The following is a 22805-nucleotide window of genomic DNA, read 5'->3' on the forward strand; positions in this document are numbered from 1 at the left end:
CCTTGATGTGGGTGTACCACGAGGCAGTAATATTGGTCCATTGTTATTCTTATTATGCATTAACGATTTAAGCAATCTACCTTTAAACGACATTTTATCCTGAAAGTTGCCCAAAGATTATAATTAAACAAATGGACAAAGACTTAGAGATTCTTCACAAATATTTCAATAGTAACCTTCTAACTTTAAACTTATCGAAAACTAAGTACATGATCTTTCGCTCATCCAGAAGAGTTATCACCAACAGTAATCACCTTGTTTTCGCAAATTTTACAATTGAAAAAGTTGACAACTTTAAATACTTGGGGTTGACACTGGACGAAACACTTTCCTGGAGTCTTCATATAAATAACATCATCAAAAAAACCTTGTCCTTGAGTGGCATTCTTTGGAGAGTTAGGAATTTTCTACCGCGTCATGCTCTCATGAAATTTTACTTTGCATTCATTCATTCCCAGTTTAACTACCTTATCGCAGTGTGGGGGAGGGCATCTTTGTCTCTACTTGCCCGGTTGCAGACGTTAAAGAATCGTTGTATGAAAACTATCTTTAAACTACCTTTCCTCTATCCAACTTCCTTACTTCATTCAAATACATCGCATAATGTTTTGCCTTTATCTAAATTGTGCAGCTTGCAAACATTAATGTACGTGTTCGATAATTTGAACTTCACATATAATAACCGTAATTTATTGTTTAGCTCAGGTACTCGCTCTCAAATTACTCGTCAGTCAAATCATTTGCTCCAAAGTCGCTGTTCAACATCTTTCGGCCAACGCAGAATCTCTTACATTGGACCATTATCCTACAACAGTTTTCCAGAAGTCTTTAAAAGCACTAACAACCGTAGCTCCTTCAAATCCCTACTCATTCGTCACCTCAAAGAAATACTTTAGTCATTAACCAAATCACCTTGCCATTTTTTTTTTGTGTTTTTATTTATAATCTGTTTTTATTTTTAATCTGTTAATTTTAATTTAGTACCTAGTAAAACTTTTTTCTTGATTTTTTTTGTAAAGCTTAGTTTAATAATTCTAGTTTAATTTTTGTTGGTTTTGTTAACACTAAACATACCGACACTTTGTATATACCTATTCATACCGCGAGCGGTCAAATGACGGCAAACACCATTTTCGCTATAACTCTCTTGTTCCTCAACCGATTTCTACAAAATTTATAGTTTTGAAAAGCCTGTATTGTGACTCAAATATGTTGCTCAAACAATTTTCAGCTACAATCAATTATTTCAAAGTTATTTGAAGTTCAAAAAAAAATTTATGAAAAAACGTGCTTCAGGAAAAAGGCTGTAAATCAGTTATTAAGAGCTCGAAAAAAATTTCGCTAAGTGCCTAAGAAAGCTGAAGTTAGAAGCTATATGTTGCACATATGAAACATTTTTTTCAATTTTTTTTAAAGATCAGGGCCACAAAAAATGTAAAAAAGTTGTGTAAAACCCGTACTTTTCAATCAATCAGCCGCCAAAGCTGTTCCTGTTGCAGTAGAAAAATTTTAAAAAGTAGATTGGAAAGTTGACGTAATTTGTCACATTTTGGCATCTTCAGATTTTTAAAATACGAAATACATAATTTATGACGACTTTTCAAAGGTAGCTGTTTTTCGAACTTTTTATGAATCTGGATTCTCTGAGACAATCCCTATACCAAAATTCAGCTTTACACTGGATTTTGAGTATGTTAACCTTAGGTTTAGGCAATAAAACTATATGCAAAAGAAAGCAAATTTCATTCCGGTTCTAGTGATGTAACTGCATTGGCGGTGCGATGCTTGACAAAAATCTAATAAATATATTTCTGAAGGTAAAACCAGAAAATTTGCGCTAATGTTTGTTTGTTTTTTCGTTTCCTTTCACCCTTCTTCGTGTGCAAAATAGCTTTGAGATATTACCACCCACTGCGCCCGTCTGCCAAGCAAGAATTTGTGCTGACTTTTCAAAATTCAGAAACTACTTCACTGTTTTATTTATCATATTTTTGCCAAGCATTGCACCGCCAATGTAGTTACATCACTAGAACCGGTATAAAATTAACTTTCTTTTGCATATAGTTTTATTGCCTAAACCTTACGTTAACGTACTCAAAATCCAGTGCAAAGCTGAGCTTAGGTGTAGGAATTGTCTCAGAAAATCCAAATTGATAAAAAGATTGAAAAACAGCTACCTTTGAAAAGTCGTCATAAGTTATGTATTTCGTATTTCAAAAATCTAAAGATGCCAAAATGTGGCAAATTACGTAAACTTTCCAATTCATTTTTTGAAATTTTTCTACTGTAACAGGAACAGCTTTGGCGGTTGATTGATTGAAAAGTACGCGTTTTACACAACTTTTTTACATTTTTTGTGGCCAAGATCTTAAAACAAATTTGATAAAAATTTCCGTATGTGCAACATATAGCTTCTAACTTCAGCTTTCTCATGCACTAAGTGAAATTTTTTTCAAGCACTGATGAACAGATTTATACCAATTTTCCTGAAGCATGTTTTTTCATAAAAAATTTCTTGAACTTAACATAACTTTAAAATAATTGATTGTAGCTGAAAATTGTCTGAAAAACATATTTGAGTCACGTTATAGGCTTTTCAAAACTATAAATTTTGTAGAAATCGGTTGAGGAACAAGAGAGTTATAGCGAAAATGGTGTTTGCCGTCATTTGACCGCTCGCGGTATGAATAGGTATACCACATGCGTTATTCGAAAACCACAACACTTAGAAAATTTTTAAAAACGCAAAAATACTTGCATTTTGAAAATAAAAATAGTCCAGTTGTTAAATTTGCGAAAAAAAAATTATATTAGGTGTAATCATCATTCAAAGTTCAAAAACCGTCATTTGACCGCCTCCGGTACGTTTAGTGTTAAATCAAATGGATCTATTAAAAGGAAATCTTTTTCCACTGAGATTCATGTCTAAATTTAGTTTATTGTATCGTACCATTTCCTCGCATAATGTAAATATTTTTTTAAGTTCTCAGCATGAGTAAATTTTGCTCGCGTTAAATTGTTGTTGATAATTTCTTTTTGCTGTCAGGCATGCTGAGAATAGAAAGCGTCCGGGGCTCAACGGAGCCTTTTGGTGTGGGGGAGTGTGGTGGGCCGCTTTATATATATATAAAAAAAAACATTTCCACTTTCTAACGGTGTGGATTTTCTGGAAAAAACAAACTCGGAGCGAATTGAACAAATGTTCTGTTAATATGTTGCAAAGCATTTTTTTCTTTTTTTTTTTCTTCGACTTTGAATAACTTGAAAACAAATAGTTGTAGCTGAATATTGTCTGACAAACATATTTGAGTTACATTACGAGGTACCGTAAACTGGGTGAACTTTGATCACTTTTTTCATTCATTTTTGAATATTTTGGAAGGGGTTGGTTTTTCGTAATGCCTAAAAGTTTTAAAACCCTTACTGAGGTGAGGAGTATTAAACCTGATCATTGATTGCAGTAAATTCAAACGAGATTGGTGGCTATAATTAAATGTTTGTTACAAAACCGGATTTCGAGTTTCGGGATAACTTTGATAACAATGGTTTTTACGTATCTAAACATTTTCAAATTTATTATTTTGATGCCATTAAGCACAGATGGCTCAAAGCATCGATAACAGAATTTTTTTTGTTTGGACTCGATTGAATTTTTCAACGTTTTCTTTCAAAAACAAATATACACGAGAGATGGACAATGTTGCTGCATAAATTTAGGGGCAAAAATTATAAACATTTCTCAATATTTTTTGGCCTCAAAAACAAATGAAATTTTACCTTCATGCAATTCACTAAGTCCTCGTACTATTCCCATGTTCTTTTTTTCTTCAAACTTATCCATTTGATAGGGTTTTTAGCCATTTTTTCTATACCGTCATTTTCATGGAAAATGACTGTTTTTTTTTCAATATTCAAAAGTTATCATCAAATGACCATAAAAATAAGACTTAAACTACACCTAAACCAAGAAAAAAGTTGAACTTTCACATTAAACAATCCTTTTGCTCCTAAACGCTTAAATTTGATCAGGAGAGATGATTGTTTTTGAGCCTTCAAAAAACCAGATATTTTAAGATTTTAAAATTATATTTTAACTAATACAAAAAATCTCCTAATAAAAACCAAACTTTGCTTATTCGAAGCTCAATTTACAGGCTTTCAAATGTAGTAAACAGTTTTCAGATATTTTAACTTCATACTTAGTTAATAATGATTATGTGCAAAAATTTCATGTTGATCAAAGTTACCCCGCTGATCAAAGTTCCCCCAGTTTACGGTACCATAAAACGGGGTAGCATTGATCACCGGCTAGCTTTGACCTACATGATTTTTTTCCCACAAAATCATCAATAACTAAGTCTGAAGATGAAATATATCGAAACATTTCTATACGTTTAAGAACCTATAAGTTGAATTTCAATTTGGGAAAAACTTCACAGCAAAAAAAAATGTAACGATGGCCGATGTAATTTCTGTGACCGACAGGATTTTCGCTAAAATATTACATCAAAATGATGTACACAACGCGAACAAGTCATGTAGTGTAATATCTCAACCTTCTATGTAATACTGCATCAAGTAGTCAATGTTATTTTCAATTGACGTTTGAAATTTTATCAATATCAAAAACTGAGAAACGGATTGCGGGGCTCAGGAGGATTTGTTCTGCTGGTAAGTACTATCAAATTTCATTAAAATTCTTAGCAAAACCACATCTCCGAACTGATTCTCATATTTTTATTGTTTTTAGGCTATTTGCCCAAACCACCAATCCCAAACAAATTCGAGGCTTTTAAACATCCGGATATGAAGATATGTAAGTATTTTGTGTTCATCCTCTCAGTAATTTTTCAATTAATTTCTAACAGAGACTATCAGTTCTAGCTTGCAAACACGAGAGCTTGTTCATCCAAAGGACGCGGATTGGAATTTTCTGATGTGTGAAACGTTGACCAAGAATACAATTGAATGTCTATTCATTGTTCCATCATCGTGCAAGAGGCCGAAACTCAAGTTATGTTTTGAAAAGCAAGTGGATTGTGTCAGAAGTTTTCAGAACTGAGGAAGTTGCAAAACAGACGAAAAGAATTCTTGTTCTGGACGTGTCCTCCCTTTCAAAAGGTTAATCGATCGCTCCAAAAAAAACCATTTTTCCAGACAGCCCAAGAAGAACACTCCTATTTTTAGATTTAGATAATGTTGTCCAGATAATGTAGGTGATAGTTATACTTATATTGTTAGGCTCGAGGCTTCTCAAGAGACAAATAATGTATACAAAAATTAAACTTTAACACCTAGCTCATCTGATTAATGACAAATATTCAATTAAAAAATTATTGATGAGTGTAAGTACCTAATTCTGATTTACTTTTCAAATCCCTGAACTCCTAGAAACAAACCAAAGTCTGAACTCTGAGACTAATATTTGAATATTGACAAATTATCCTGAATCAATAAAAAATTATCCAAAAAAGTTATGCTAAATCTAAACGACTCGTATCGAAAGCCTTCTATATTTTGTATGCTCGAATCCGTCTACTACGTTACAATCATTTCGTGTAATTTTGTACATCCTATGTGTGCAAAAGCTTGAACATCAAAATGATGTAATATTAGGTACCATTTGCGACTCAAGTTATGTGCACGTTTTCGATGTAATATCACAATACTTTTTTTGCTGTGTTGGTTTGTTTTTGAAATTTTCAAATATAGGAAAGTGTTCCTAAATGTGCCTATCGGGTTAAATGCGCCTACGGCTATTTGACGAAATGACTGACTAGACAGCATATATAATCAATGCATTTTGAGGGTAATACGCTTTGAACATAAGGCAAGAAAGAGTTTTATGAATTTACCAACTCGAAAAAATTTAAAAATTCATAAAAAGTTTTGATACTCTTGGATGTAATAATTTGAATTTAAAAAATGAAACGTAGAGTAGCTCATAACCAAAACTTGAGCGCTGATTTTTTTTTACTCTTATTCAAACGAACTTAAAAAGTTAAACAAATTTATGCTGTTATGATGGTTTAATAACAGGCTTCATTTAGCTCATCTTGCCCAAAAGGAGGCAGTGAACTTTTTTGCTCCTAATAATTGTGAGGCGATGTTAAATGAGCATTTCATCATCTGCTGCTGAGATCATTCTCTAACGAATGATCACTCTTCTATTGTCTGAGCACTGTTGGTTTGTGACTCTGAAAACACATCATCAGCGCTACGTGTGATCAGTGAAATGAATTGCTCAGTGAAGGCAAGGGCATAGGGTAACGGACCTATTTTGGACCGCTTTGGGAAGTGGCTATGCTATTTTCTTGAATAAAAAAGTAGATGTTACAATTTTTGACTGCTTTATCGGTTCATTACAAAGATCAAGGCTTTTTCTATCGACACATATCGTCGTTTGTTGAAATGTAACACGAATTGAGCCTAAAAACGCGTTTCTTCGATATTTTCTCTGGTTGGTATTTTGGACCACCAGGTTTCTATTTTGGACCACCCTCTGGACCTATTTTGGACCACCCTTAAACTAAATAAGTCTTTTTTTCTAAACTTTGCTACATTCAGTTAATCTTGTCTTTTCTTATTCTTGTACAAAACTTAACTTTGTTTGCTCGATGATAATAGAGTGAAAACAGAAAAACTTCTCCGCTATATAGTGTGTTTCAAATGTTTTGAAATTTCTGACAGCACACTGCAATCTCGGCGAAGTTTGTGCTGCAGTGTTAAATACTGGCCAGTTGGCTAACCAAATTTCAGAACTAAAATCTCCTTCAAGTGACCCAATAATAAGCTAAGAAAGTCTGACATCATCAACTCCGTGACATCAATTGATGCATTTTGTCTTCCAAAACCTTAGTGGATTTGGTTTGGCTTCAGTTTTTTATTAAACATAGGTTCAAAATGATAAAAAGTGCCAAAATTATGCTATCTTTTTAATCAACTAAAAACCAGGTTTTATCCGCTGAAGAATTCACAGAAAACAGTTTTATCTTCAAAACAACTGTTGTTCTTGGAAAAAAAAAATTATCGATGGAGTAAATTTTTCAACATTTTTTTCAAATTGCATAACTACAGGGGCTAAAAAAACTAGATTTTTAGTACTTTTTCGCTTGTAAATTTTACACATTTCAACAATTTTTTCCCAAATTTTTAAACATAAATTGCTATAGTTAAATATATATTTGGTTAAATTTTTTTAATATTAACGGAGATATTTCAATTGTTACAATAATTAATCACGTTGCATATTTGCCGATGTGTTATCGTCTTTTTTTTCCAAACTCCTACTTTAGACGGAGTTTATATTTCGACTTTTCTACTTGACAAAGTATTTTTTTATCAACCCTGAATGGTTTTAACTTCTAGAACGAACTGTCAATAATTTTTCATGAAACATAAAAGAAAGTCCTAATAAAAAATTGGTACATGTCCAGTTTTCTCATGTTTAAAAGCTTTTTTAATCTGTAGGTGTTGACAACTGATTATCAAACATTTGCCATTAATGTGGATTGTTAGATAAACGTGCTAAACCACGTCAAAAGTGCACAAAAATTAAGTTAAAACAATGATGGGCTTGGATTTATGCCGATTAAAGTGAATCCTGTCTAAAGGCGAGTTTGGCATTCAGTGAATTGATTAAATAAAATAATGCCAAAATTCCAAATTTCATTTATGATAAGTGATTGAAATAGTGTGCATAGTTCTTTAATATCGTCGTTCAACGTCTTTTTACGTTCATTTACATTTAACAGCAAGTTTAATACCCAGGTTATGTTGAGTGGTCCAAAATAAGTCCCTAAGGAATAAAGTAGAACCTATTTTCGACATGGGTCTAATTGCTATCAATACAAGTTTTTTTGGTTCTTCGAGCTTCAAAAATAGTTTTCAAGTGTTTTATCATAGCTGAAAACATGTTTGTAGTTGTTAAATTCATCACAGCTATGCAGAAAACCTCTTGAAAGATGACTCCAATAATGGCACGTCCTCCTGAAATGGCCTTGATTCGGTAAAACTGTGAAAAATCACAACTTTATTTTCAATTTTCTCTACTTCATCAGCTTATTTGAGTGAATTTTTCGATACGATTAGAATCAAAAGAAGTAGCTTTAACTATATTTGTTCGAAATTTTCATTATCAAAATGATTTATGAGAGAAATGTTGGAAAAGAGCTTCATGGTGGTCCAAAATATGTACCCGGTCCAAAATAAGTCCGTTACCCTAGTTTTACTATTCTCATCGCTCCTAAGAGAAAAAGAAATGCAAATCGCATATGAAATTTGGCCGTTTCACCAAATCACGTGGGCAGCTTTAATGTGTGATTGAACCGTCCTTTTTCTATATGAAATTATGGAACATTGGCCCCAGCAAGTGCTGAAATAAACCACAACCGAAGCGTCCAGCTCTGTAGGGTCGTTGATTTCTCAGCCAGTAATTGAGAAGCTGATCAACATTTCTACCTTCAAGAATGAAATTGGGTGACTGCGTTTTCGAAATGCTCTGCAACAAAACGTGGGCTGCTTGATCAGTTTAAGTGTGAGAAAGCATGTTTCTCTTAGGCGTTTCACAAGCAGATGAGGAAAAGTGAGCAAAAATCAAGAGAATCGAAGAAGCCTGTTTAATAATGACTAGATAGTGAAATAAGAAAGTGTATGCCCCTATCATGTTTATAAAATGCTTCTATCCTAAAAAAAACAGGTTAAATAGAATAAATTTATAATTTTTATCATTAAAACTTAAAATCTTAGCTCTCATAACACTTCAAGAGAGAATTGAAGATCTCAAAACAGATTTTATTAAGCTTTTCTTATGGATGAACTGCCTCTATCATATAGCAACCCTAACTTTTGTTTTATTCCATTAAATTATAAAAGACATCGTTTTTTTAAAAACTTCAGCAATGTCGTATGGAAGTTATCAGTTTCTAGCATTTTCAATGAAATTATACGGAAATATTTCCTGAAAAACAGAAATTTTTTCCAAAACATAAATAGGCGCAATTAGCCCTCACGGTTTGAGGTTCGGTGTTTAAGACAACAATTATAAAAAAATTATTTTCTCAAAAACTTAAGAAGATTTAAACATAAAATTTACTTCAAAGTATGAAAAACAGATGCCTGCTGATGTGTTTATAGTTTTTGTACACATATTCAATGTAATATTTGATTAAATCAGTATTCTTCTTAATAGGCGCATATATGTAGTCCGCTTCTTGAAATATTTATTTTTTCGAAAGCTCGCAAGCAAACACCCTTCCTGATGAAATCAAAGCGTTTAGAAGCAGTAAGTTGATTTATGTGAGAGTCAACTTTTTTCCTTATTAAATGTATACATTAGTTTTGGTGTAGTATTTGATGTATTTTGAGATATTTTTGATGTTTAGAAAATAGGGACATTTTTCAAGAGTAAGCCTGCCTAGGTCTAAAGGTTAGAAACTCTATCAAATGGTTGAGTTTGAAGGATAAAATTAAAGGGGAATAGGCAAAATTTTATTTATTTTTTGTTAAAACTTTGCCCGGATTTATTCGCATTATTTGGCAAATCAAACAAACAAAAAATTTTATGCAGAAACGCAATTATTCGACCAGGTTTTATAAAAACAATCATGAAAGCTTTTTTGGAAACTCTCAAAGCGATTTTACTTTATTCAAAAATATTTGTAACTAAGAAGCTTATAATAAACTGTTGCAGCTACCATTTAGGAAAAACATTCGGAGTAAGTATCTTATTCTACCTTAAATTAAGCAGCAATTCAGAAATAATTCAAAAGGATTTTGTAGGCGCGATTTTTTAGGGTTTACAATATGTAGGTAATTAATGTTTCACAACTTCAATATCAGAGCTTATCATAGTTTCGGAAGATCATAGATATCACAAATTCTTATAGGTTTCGAGTATTCATCCTTTTTCAAAAATACGAATCCGTTTGAAAACCAAACAAACTTGAAATTACTTTCATTTTTAAATTTTCTGGCAGCACTCAGCAGTTTTTGATTAGCGTTAGTCAAACGATGATTCAAGAAAAGCCGTTGATCCACTCCTAGTCCAATGTTGAGGCAGTTGATTGGTTATCCGCGGGAAATTCTAATCAATTTCTCCTTCAGTACGTCGTTAGTGAAACGGACCAGAATGGGTGCAATTCCGTTTCCATTTGAAGACTAAAGGCGAGTTATTCCAACGATTTGCTCGGCTTAGCAGTCAAGTTTGAAGGATAAAATTAAAGAGGAATAGTGCGAGTGCCTAGGGAATTGAATGAAGGCAAAATTTTATTTTTTTTTTTAGTTAAAACTTTGCCCGGATTTATTCGCATTATTTGGCAAATCAAACAAAAAAAATTTATGCAGAAACGCAATTATTCGACCATTCGACGGATTCGGTGGGAGAAATTAGTCCAGATAGCGGTACTTTGCACGCTTCAAAGCTGTAAGAAGGGATTTTTTATATTTTCTAAAGAGACTGTTAAGTTTGTATATGGTGATCGCTTACATTTTAATTTTCCCTTATAAATACTTCCGATCCAATTTGGATGTGCCTGTTAGCATCAGCTATCTCTACAGATATTACATATTTGTTAGCTCGAATTCTAGATTCTATCAATGTCTACTTACAGCTTCACCTTCCTATATTTATAGAAATGCTATCTGCCGTTTTTTGTCCACGGAACAACCCAGCAAACATGAAATCGCATTAAAATGATAACTCAAGTCATTAAAAATGTTACTGTGAATCGTAATTCCATCTAACGCAAGTGAAAGGTCGTAAAAATCGTTACTCGAAGTCGATTTAAATGGCTTAAATCGGATATGATAAAAAGTCCGCCATGATTGCAGATTCAGAAGACGATTTCGTTCCTTTGCTTTCTCCCACGTGATTCAAGTGAGAGAACAGTTTTGTTGTTCTCTCTGCGACCAGCAGTGCAACCAGATTGCTAAAAATCAGATGGTGTATTTGCAAGAATTGCCCAATGACAGAAGCAGCTAATATTGTCGCTGGCAACGGTTCGCATGCGTTGAGAGAGAAAAACTGGTGCTCTCTTGCATTCTTTCAGTATGTATGAATATGGTGTCCTATATCGTCCAAATCGTATAATCTTATCGCTTTAGCCAGAAGTTGAAAATATGTATGTATATTGCCTCCACTTTGGTAGGTAAATGCTGTTTTTTCGAGTTTCATACGATCATTTCATAATGTATATGAGACGTATAACAAAGTTGTAGAGAAATATACCTACAAAAATGTTTTTTGGGAACGATGCTACTCCACGCTACTCTCCAATCAGAAATGGAATAAGTGCTGTGCACTATAAGTGCATCTAAGTTTGAATATATAAAGCTTAAATGTTCTTCATGTTATTATTATTATAGTTCATAATTACCAAATGAAATTATTTAAAGTGTTAATGAATTTCCAAATTTCTTAACACGATCTCAAACTTCACATAAACTAGAAATCTCAGCCTAATTCAACCGCATGGAATCCCACTAGTTTTTTACCGCATGAAATTGTTTACAAACATATCTCTGTCTGAGTTAACTTGAGGAGCTCTTGGAACTCACCAGATCAGCGCCAAAAAACCCAGGGGTATTTCTAACAACAATCATGAAAGCTTTTTTGGAAACTTTCAAAGCGATTTTAAACTTGTCGATGATTTTTTTTCATTTTTCATTTTTTTTTTAATTTTTGCTGAGTGATTTCTGAGATTGAACAAAATTTGTCTGGATATTGCCCGGATTTTGATCGTCAATTTTGAAATCAATAAATTCTGGCATCCTTATGCTAACGGTAGTTTGCGCTGACTGGTTCAGAAAGAATGTCACATTTTTATTTATCATATTTTTTTTAATATCGCAGCGCTTATTTATACACCACTAGAATTCGTATCAAATTTCGTTTCTGGTGAATGTAAAATCGATTGCAAAGTTGAATTTTAGTGTAAGAAAATATGAGAGATTTCAAATTGACAAAAGGTATGAGAAACAGTTATTCTCAAACGGGGCAACATTCAACAGCGGGTTTAGATGCAACATTTGTATACCACAGCCCTGTTTTAATTTTTAATTTTATATGATGTAATCAAGTTATCTTTTAAAGACTGCAACATGACATAATTTCTCTCAAGTTTTTCATTTTCATTCAAAATTTTAAAAAATCTCCAGGAAATGTACAAGTTTAAACATTTTCCGATGCCGTAAAAAACTTTATCCAGTATGACGGGTTGGTTTCATGATATCACCTATAAATTTTTTTCTGGTTTGATAATCCTGTACCAATACTGTTGACGTAAAAATATTTTTCGAGCGTTCACCAATTTTTTAAAATACATATTTTTATAATCCAGTTACCTGTCTGGGGTAAGATGCAACAAAAGCAAATCGAAGAGACATCTTGTAAATCTCGTTTCCAGGTATTGGAATATGATTGTTTGGTATCACGCGTTTGTCAACCTTGAAATTTCATTTAACATTTATTTATATGATTTCAGCTAGTAAAATTTTTATAGTATGTTTTTACCCCTGAATGTATGCTGTAGCCTTATGTTCAGAAAAAATGTAAAAATTAATTGCAACAGATCCAAAAATTACTGCAATTAGTGTTTTATGCGTAATAGATTTTATGACATCAAAAATGCATCTAAAACTTTAAATTTATATACGTTTACATTAGATTTTTAATTGAAAACTTAGTTTGTTGCAAGTTACCCTTTTTTCTAAGTAGGGTGAAAATCACATGTTTTGTAAAAATTAAAAATAACTGAAGAAACATCTGACTACGTCAATTTGATGTCCCGCTAAACTTAAAATTTTTGGTGCATAAAGGGTGTGATTATGTGTTTTTAGAAGCTATCGAAGTTATAAAAGTGTTGCATGATGCCCCAGGGGACGGTACCTTAGAAAATTCGTCGAAATTTCTTATCAATTGCTTCACAAAAGGAAGTTTCTTACATGATTTAACAATCGAAAAATTCGTTACCCTACGTGTGGGATATTTACCACGTTAGTACAATGTCATTCTCAAAAAAAAACAAATGCAATTTTACGATATCAATCATAAATATCAATCACAAATGGTGATAATATCTTTCAATGAAAATAATGTCCTAAGCGTAAGTAAAAAATATTAAATCATTCAATTTGGCACCATTTGCGTCATTGAAAATCAAAACATCAACAGTTCAGTGTTGATTTTTGAAGGGGCGCATTTAGAAATAACAGTATGAAGAAATTGCATTTCATGTGCGCCCTTTTCAAAAATTCATCAAAAGCATTCATAGTTGAGAAATAGGGGTGAGGCCTTTTGTTAAGATTATATGACTACCGAAGTATCAATAAATCCTTAAGCACCTTTATAACCGTGCTTTTGTTAATTTGCTACAGTGTTGCTAGATAATTTTAAGGATTAGTGTAGAAATTTTTAATAGCTAATTTTCAAGTTTTCTTCGGCACTCATATTTTTTGTCAAAATATTTGATTAAAAACTATATGTTTAAAAAATGTTTAAGTCATTATTCATGTTTGAAAGAATCTTAACACATCTCAGCTAAAAATGGGGGTTTTTTTTTGCAAAAATCTGAAAATTATGCTCGTTTATTTTGTTCGCAAAAAAAAAGTTGTTCTAGTCCCCCCGTTCAATTTTGGCAACACGCCCGAACATTTTGTTTTGCCAAAATCGAATGTTGCCAAAACTGAACGGTTTTATTTTCTCAAATGTAATTTTCACTTATTACTACAAAAAATTATTATTTTTTATCATTGATATAGTTTTTAGTCATTTTTAGACTACTTGTAATCATTTTCAATTTTTTTTTATCATGTTTTGATGCTTTCAGTACTTTTTTTGTTTTGTTCATAATGTTCATATCATTTTTGTTATATTGGCTATTTTAGTCATTCTTTATAATTTTTTAGTTATTTTTCTTTATTTTTAGTCTTTTGTTTATTTTTGTTTTCACGCTTTATGAAATTTTAAAATTTTTGTAATTTTTGGGTTATTTATTATTTATTTGTTGTGGTTGTAAATCTATTTAAATATTTGAAGCTCCATCATGGTTATTTTACTAGTTTTGAAAAAGCGTAAAATCGGTTACCGAAATAAGAAAAATGAGTGTAAATATGTGAGTACGGTATTCCAAGAATATTCAACCAGTTTCATGATCAAAACTATCCTATTTGGTATCAATACTCACCTCCATACATAACAAACAGCGTGATCTTGAGCATAATCAGGTTGGGATTAATTCCATGGCGCAGACAGAACTTTTCCCACTTGGTCAGATCCCGTATCTCCTCTTCCACATTCACCGGATTGGTACCCATATCCTCGGCACTAGTTTTTAAAGGTTTTTCACTGTCCACCCCCATTCTTGAGATCGCGAATCACCAAGATGAAATTATCGCACTTGAATCTCTTGCAAAGCACACCGATCGAGATCGAGATGTAAACTTGGTTTGCTGCTGGTTTATCGTGCGGCTTCTAAACTGAAACGGATCAAATTCAAACCACTTAAGATGATCAACTGTGTTGATATCTGCTACGTTGTTGTTTCTTGATTTGCCACACGACGACGACGACGAAGACGACGACGCATCGAATAATAACGTGACCGGGTTGTGTGTTCCAACTTCCAAGTTCAATGGAGAGAGATACGAAATACTCGGGACCTGAGGCCATCACAAGCCGTTGCACATACCTAATCATCGCCTTAACTCGCTATATCCGTTCGAAGCGTTCATATTCGAGGTCGAAAATATTCTGAGCTGGAGCATTTCGTGGGTCGATTCAAAAGGTTGGATAAGAGATTGAGATATTTTATTTTTAAAATTATACGCTGGCGAGGGATGTGGCTGGCCCGTGTGAAGAACCCGTCCCTGGGAGAGGGGAGGGGGGTTTAAAATTCAATTTTAGAGAGAAGTAATAACAATACCGAAAATGCACAATAAATAGGGAAATTCATTTCTAAACCATTTTTTTACTTATGACCATCATAAAAATTCGACAATGATAATCAATTTTACTAATACGATTCAAAATAAATCAGAATAAAGTTTCAAAAAAATGTTATTTCTGATAATTTATAAAAAAAAATTATAAGAAATGATGATCCTTATTCGGAACTAGAAGTTTTAAGTCAATATTTTCGAAACATCAGAAAACGAATACGTTTGAAAATTTCGAATAAAACCAGAACTTTAAACTTTCGACATGAAAATTAGTGCACAAAATCAGAATACATAAACACCAGATTTAAAAAGAAATTAAATTCGAATTCGAATTCGAATTCTTTGATCAGGTCAAAAATTACCCATAATTTTTTCTTGGAAAATGATAAAAAAAAATATAATTTTTAATAATTTTAAATTACATTTCGTTTCTCTGTATCATTTCGAATTTACAATATTATTCGATCACGATTTGTAATGTGAGTTTTCGACAAGGAAAAAAAAACATTTGGAACTTTATCGAATTCATTCAAAACACACGGATGATGATTAAATTCAATTTCTTAAAAGGTTTAAAATTATTTTATTTTAAGAGAGCCAGGGATCAAAATGAAAGGTTTATTGTATTACAATTCATCCAGTTATCAAAATAAAAGGCTTAAAAAGGTAATGAATAATTGAAAATTTACAGTAATAACTTTACATACTTAAAATACAACATGTTTAATTTAACATCACTGATAAAGTACAGGATAAGAAATGGATGGCTTCTAATGCGAAACTGATAAAAATAAAAATAAGGAATTCCAAGTTAAGTGTTAATATTTAAAACACAGAGCAAATAGCTAATATTATACATTAAATTTAGGGCTTGTGATATAGCTCAGTTGGCAAGTCTGTTGTCTCCTGAGCAGATGTCCTTGAGTTCGAGCCCAAGAGTAAACATCGAACACAGTTGTACCGGATAAGTTTTTCAATAACGATCCGCCAACTGTAACGTTGATAAAGTCGCGAATTCCATAATGATGGTAAAACGACTATAATCGAAACAAAAAAAATATATTAATTTTAACTTTTAATTTGCTACTCCTATTAGTTTTTCGAACTTTTCATTGATTGATTAAAAAATTATGATTGATTCGAAATCCATGATAAAAAAAAAATTGATGAATAGTTTATATATTTTTCAGTGCATTTATTGTTCAAAATATTAAGCTATGACAATTTTGTCGGCGTCTATTGAAATATTGAGAAAGGACAAAAACAAGAAACTATATGTGTTTTTATTAAAAATTTAGAATTATTGGCTTCCAAAATTATGTTTTCAGAACACAAAAACTCAGAGTAGAAAAACAAATGGAAACTTATGAAAAATAGTTTGGCTTAAAATTGGATAAGTTTATTAGAAAACAAAGAAAAAGAACAATTCAATAAAATTTGATGCAGATATTTGAAAAAAACATATAAAAAGTTAATTTAATTTAACGGACTTATCGATAAAAATTATGTCCTTTTAGTAAGAACATTTCAAGAATACACAGATAAAAAAATGTAACCTTACAATACAAGTGATTTTACATTTCTGCATCGTCGCTTGACAATTTTTGAAAAAGAGTATAGCAGCTCAACCATTTCTTTGAAAATTACATGTCAATGCACGCTTATTCCAGCGCCGGTGTCAGTTTGTCAGTTTTGTTTTGTTTTCATTCCTGTTCGTTTCCCGTCCCGTGTTGCGTCGGCAAAAGAGGTTAGTTTTTTTTCAATAAAATCGTGGTTGCTGATTAAAGGTAAACCAATATTAAAAATAACTGTGATTGACTTGATAATTTCACACTAATTTCTGTTCTTTACAGGAAATATTGCTGCTGAATCCCCAAAACATCAAAGCCCCAACTGTGGGACGATTTCCTGCTGTCTTATCGAACCATCCGTCGAGCCGCTGTCGTCGGCGGAATCGGCAATGAAGATCAGTGAAAAGTGTTATTAATCAATCAGCAAGTGTGATTAGCGTAAAATAAATGTTTTTATGCATAAAAACGGTGATTTTTTTTATTTTGCGAAACCACTCCCTGTCCAATAAGATTCTTGAGATGTGCTAAATAATGTAAATGTACAGCAAACAACAGCATTGAATGCTATCGGGAATTTACATGAAACATGCAGTATTATCACTTGTAAATAGCTGATTCCTTTCTACCCATGCAGTTGCATGTAAATCTACGTGGATTTTTCTAAGTGTGTAATAAATCTTATTGAAAGAAAAAAAATTATCTTAAAAAGATTTATTCTACAGTTTAAAAAAATTGGATTAAATATTTCTGACATCATTAAAGAGAATAAAAAAAAGGTTTTATTTCATTCAACAAATTGGTTGAAATCTGAAAAACGATTTTTTTTTTGCTTTTAAAAACATCTTAAATTCAGTAAAGAAAATATCAAATTCTTAAAAAGTTTGTTAATGTTCTATTATTTTGCAGTATTGGGAAATGAAAACAAATATAAACATCTTTTTTTTTCTCGCAGAAGTGAAAATTACCTGCGGTCTTGAAGAAAGTTGATAAAACCTTCATTTGATTTTTTCCGCTCATTATTTAGACATATTTCTAAAAGCTTCAGGTTTTCAATATTAATCTAAATTAGCTCATCATTTCTCACCTCAGGGTTAGAGGCAAAAATTGACAGTTTCGTGCTATTTATTGTGAAGAATCAAATGGAGGCTATTTGAGCCACCGCACGCTTCGGAAAATGGAGTTGTGGCTGTTTTTACCCTCCATTCCCCTACATTTTTCAAATAGTTCAGAAACCGCATATTTGGAACATTTTGAACGAAATGGACGTACCTTGTGTGATTTTTTCCGAGGAATCCAAAGAAACCTATTTGAGCCACCGCACACATTGGAATCAGGAGTTATTGCTGTTTTACCTTCAATTTCCCAATACGTTTCAACTATTTTAAAAAATTGAGAATAAAACAGCCATAACTCCATTTTTCGAAGCGTGCAGCGGCTAAAACAGCCTCTATTGGATTCTTCACAAAAAGTCAATTTTGTTCAAATTTTCAAAGTCTAAATAAGTTTTTTACTGGATTATTTACAAAATATAGGAATTAGGGGAAAAAAGGGAATTTTAGTTCGTGCTGGCCCTGAAACTACGTTCAATTGATTTTCCGGACATTTTTACTAAAGGAACGTATTATGTCCTAGGTTTGTTTTGTGTAGGAGGGAAAATATTGATTTTTTCGCGGTTTATACACTGTTTTCCCCATTGTGCAATGTTTGTTATATTAGCAATACTCGAAGAGGCTTGTGGCAGTTGACAAGACAGTTGCTTCCTGAGCCGATGTCCGTAAGTTCGAGCTCAAGAGTATACATTGATTACAGCTGCACTGGATAAGTTTTTTTATGACTGTTCACAAACTGGATCGTTGATATAAGTCGCGAATGACATGAAGATGTTAAAACGACTCTAATCGAAACAAAAAAAATGGCAACACTTGGCAAAACAAACAAAACAAAGTCAGTCATTGACCTATTCTTATGAGTGACAGACTCGTCTGAGTGAATCTCTGAATTGAGATTCGTAAAAATCGTAAAACCACGACAATAGCATAAGGTAAAATAACGACAGAGAGAGCAGACTGTCAAGACTGCTTTGAAAAATTTGTTTTCAATTCAGCCTCCGATAGAAAGACGGATGAGCTCAAGAAGCGCAGATTTTAAAGGATGCTGATACGAAAAAAGTTTTTGATTCGGCCTTCGGTAAAAAGACGGTTTGGCACAGGGAGCGCAGATTTTATAGGCTGCTGCTACGAACAAAATTGTTACTGATTTGGCTCTTGGAAAAAGACGAATTGTCGGAATTGGCTTAGGAACGCAGATTTTTAAGGCTGCTGCTGCTGATTGTTTGTTTTGATTTAGCATTCCAGTGGATAAAGAAGGGATTGGCTTAAGAAGCGCAGGTTTTTTAGCTGCTGCTACTGATTGTTTGTTTTGATTTGGCCATCCGGAAGAAAAAGACGGATTGGTTTGGGAAGCGCAAATTTTAGATTAATAAATTTGAGGATCGATTTGAATAAATTTAAAATTCGCTCAGCTTTTGTTAATTTTTTCACATTTTGTAAATTACGGGAATTTTGAAAAAATTATTGATCAAAATGAATCTTAAATATTTTTAAAGCATTTCAAATTATCCGGCTTCAAGAATTTTTTTCACTTGTTTCATTGAAATAGACTTGCAAACATATTTTGGGAAAGCAAATTGTTATTAAAGCAACAAATAGCAAACTTGCAAGACTTTTTCAGCAACGGGGCTTGCCGAGTTGAATAGTAACGCAGAGTGCTGGAAAAATCGAATTTGACAACGAGTTGCATACACAATTTTCGCAATACTAAAAATACCTTAGAGCAGGGATGCGGCTCCCGAGAAATGTTTGTGCAGCCCGCGAAGCTTATCTCAAAGTTAAATTAAATTAATTTTACGTATTTTTCTACGATAGATTGTTAATTATCATAAAATAGCAGTCCCTACTAAACCAAAAAAAAGATATATCAATAACTTGATATGCACGTCACTTTTTTGCAGCTGGATTTTTCCTATAATCACCCAGATTGTAGATTGTTTTTGTAGGATTTCAGCTTTTTATTGAGTTCTTTTAAAGGCATTGATGCAATATTATTTATTGAAAAAAACGTAATGTGGGAGTAAGTTAAGTCATTATTTTTCGTTTCAACCAAAGTTAAAATTTTATGATGAAGGGAAATATTGATTTGAAAACATATTTGAAAGTTTTATAAGAAAGACTGGGTGAAAGATTATAGATTTTTTATCGACATGAAATTTACCAAATTTCAGATTTCTTGACAAAAACTATATCTGCAACTCTGTGATTTAACCCAAAAAGTTTTTAATGATTACACAAGGGAGCAGAATTGTTTGTACCTGAGTTTCAATAACTGGTTTTGTCAGATCTAGGTGTCCTGAATTCAAAACATTTCACATATTTTGTCTATCACTTTCATAATTGATAAACCAATAAACCTACCTAAAAACCAAAAGCTGATTTTCAATCAATTTAATACTTTTAATTCAATCAAGGACTCAGATATTGCCAAGATTTTGTTGTATCAGGGATACATCGCTTCCAAAAAATTGGATTCCAGAGTTTATAGAAATTCAAAAAATAAGATTACAACTTCTTCTGAAATCAGTTAAGAAAGTTATTTAACATTGAATGTTAAAGATTTTAATTCATTCAACAACTTTGTTCCAGACTGCGAAATGATTTGACATGCGGTTTTGAAATTATTAAAGATTCAATTAAGTTTAGCTTCCATAACTTTTTTCTTTGAATTCAAAATTATTTGCGGTCTTTGGAAAAGCTGGTCATTTTATCAATAAGTATTTTTTTTAACAATCATGTCAAAAAATTACACAAATTGAATAACTAATTCCTTTTCCAATTTTTAAAAGATATGTCTAAAACTAAAGCTGGCAAAAAAGCTAATTGAATATTTGGATTCAGCGCCCCTGAATAAGTCAAAATCAGTTTTGATATTTCTTGCACCTCGAAAAATGAGAATTTTATTTTCATGTATTATGTGTGATGCTACTTTCAGAAATTTCAAAGGCAAATCATGACAGACATTCATTAAATTGAGTCATTTTACTTCAAAATTAGCAATCCACATTTACAAAGTCATAAAATTTTCATGATTCAGCCTTATAAAGCCTATCCCAGTGACCCCTAAATTATATTTATAAAATTCATAAAATCTGTTAAAATTTTCTAGAATCAAAAATGTAAACTGTAAAATTGACAAATCTGGTTAAAAACTGTGAAATCATGAATTTTTCATGATTTCGAAACCTTTCTCGACCATATCAGTACATTGATTCCATACGGAACTTCAAATAAAAAAAATCCGTTTAAAGAAAAAACTTGACTCTTCACGACAAAAATTCGATGAATTGAATTTTTGTTTTTCAGAAAATTTGCACAGAAAAAAATCGTTGAAATGACAAAAATCACCATCGCAGCGGTTCGAACATAAAAGGATTTTTCTCAGGAAACGGTTCAAATCTATTTAAGAATTAAAAAATTTTCAAAATTTTTCGTTTTAATTGAATAAAAGGAAAGCAAAGGCTGTCAACTTTTTGTAAAAAAGAATATTCGCCCAAAATTTCAATTCAATTAAAATATTTAAATTTTTGAAAAAAATATCAAGATTTAGTGATGAACCTATTGAATGTCAGCTAGTTTTTGTTTTATTTGTTTCATTTATGTTTTTTTTCAAAAATTTGTCGTTATAAAAAATCACGCAAAGCTCTGCAAACTATTATTACCTAAATTTTATTTTGATGCGGCCTGCTAATTTCAAATTAAAAGTGGGCCGTTGCTTCAAAAGATTGCTCACCCCAGCCTTAGAGAATTAATTTAATACACTTGCAAATAAAGGTTTTTTCTTTGTCTAAGTACTACTTTTCATGACATTGTTTTTTTTCGGTACAAAAAGAAGGCTTTTTTTAAAAACAAACTTCGTAAAAAAACCAACATATAAGTACGGATAAGCAAAAATCAAATTCAAGCGCCACCGCTGTACCTCAATAGAAAATTTCCTTGTGTTTAATTTCGTATAAAATACTAGGATTTTGGCCATAATAGCCCAAAACCTGCCCATTTTTTGACTTTCAATTTTTGAAATCTAATGCCCGGATTTGGCCAGGTTTCTGAGTAGAAATGCTCGATTTTGCCCGACCCAAATACGTTTAAATAAAGCTGAAAAGCCTCTGTTTCAAACTAAAATATTAAAAAATATTATACATATACACTGCCGGCCAAAAGTTTGGGATTACCCACTAAAAAATATGCAAATTTTGATAGTTCATATCTCAGCCGTCTCAGGAAATATTACAAATCTTCTGATCTCATTTGAAAGATAATGAGCAATAGCTATTTCGGAGGTATTTTGCCAAGAAATAATGTTTAAGTTTTGAAATTCAAACTTAACCTAAAGTAAGAACATTTTCAAAAAATCTCACTTACTATTCAAAGCTGATCATCTCGGGATAAGGTGGGCCAAATTTCAAAATTTGAGTTGCATTAGGATCCTTATTCTTTACTTCTCAAAACACAATAAAGAAAATTTGTGCAAAAATTTAAGGATGTACTTTAAATTAATAAAATAGACACTTAAGTTATCGTCCAAAAGTTTGGGATCACCCCTTAGTATGGTATATCGGCCAAAAGTTTCGGATCATTCTTTTAAAAACATGCAAATTTATCTCATTCATATCTTTCTCATCTTACATTGTATTGTCGATCTGAAGCGTTCATTTGGAAACTAAGCAATTGTTGTTTTTTTATAAATTCATTCGAAAATTATATTTTAAAATCAGAATCATAAGTGTGAACTTTCAAAAAATAATCAATTACAGGTGATTTTTTATAGTTATCACTTTGAAATATAATCTTTGAATTAATTTATGAAAAAACAGCAATTCCTTAGCTTCCAAATGAACCCGTCAGATCTGCAATACGATGTGAGAAGAGAAAGGTATGAATGAGATAATTTGCTTGTTTATAAAAGAATGATCCCAAACTTTTGGCCGATACACCATACTAAGGGGTGATCCCAAACTTTTGGACGATAACTTAAGTGTCCATTTTATTAATTAAAAGCACATTCTTAAATTTTTGCACAACTTTTTTTATTGTGTTTTGAGAAGTAAAGAATAAGGATCCTAAAGCAACTCAAATTTTGAAATTTTGTCCTCCCTAAGCCGAGATGATTGGCTTTGAATATTGAGTGAGATTTTTTGAAAATGTTTTAACTTTAGATTAAGTTTAAGGTACAAAACTAAAACATCAT

The 22805-nt window shown here is 32.0% G+C and overlaps 1 protein-coding gene across 4 annotated transcripts in view; it reads right to left on the reverse strand.

Annotated features, from left to right (window-relative positions):
- The window catches only part of LOC129744793 (uncharacterized), a 158177-nt gene that overhangs the window by 119684 nt on the left and 15688 nt on the right, over nt 1-22805 (reverse strand). For 3 of the 4 annotated variants that reach the window (XM_055737499.1, XM_055737496.1, XM_055737497.1), the window contains exon 2: nt 14184-14475. In XM_055737499.1, coding sequence (XP_055593474.1) covers nt 14184-14358 — 175 coding nt within the window. In that variant the 5' untranslated portion in view covers nt 14359-14475. The remainder of the gene's footprint in view (nt 1-14183; nt 14476-22805) is intronic. The other variant, XM_055737498.1, reaches the window with a different exon arrangement.

This window comes from Uranotaenia lowii, chromosome 2, assembly GCF_029784155.1.
Source record: "Uranotaenia lowii strain MFRU-FL chromosome 2, ASM2978415v1, whole genome shotgun sequence".
Lineage (NCBI taxonomy): Eukaryota > Metazoa > Arthropoda > Insecta > Diptera > Culicidae > Uranotaenia > Uranotaenia lowii.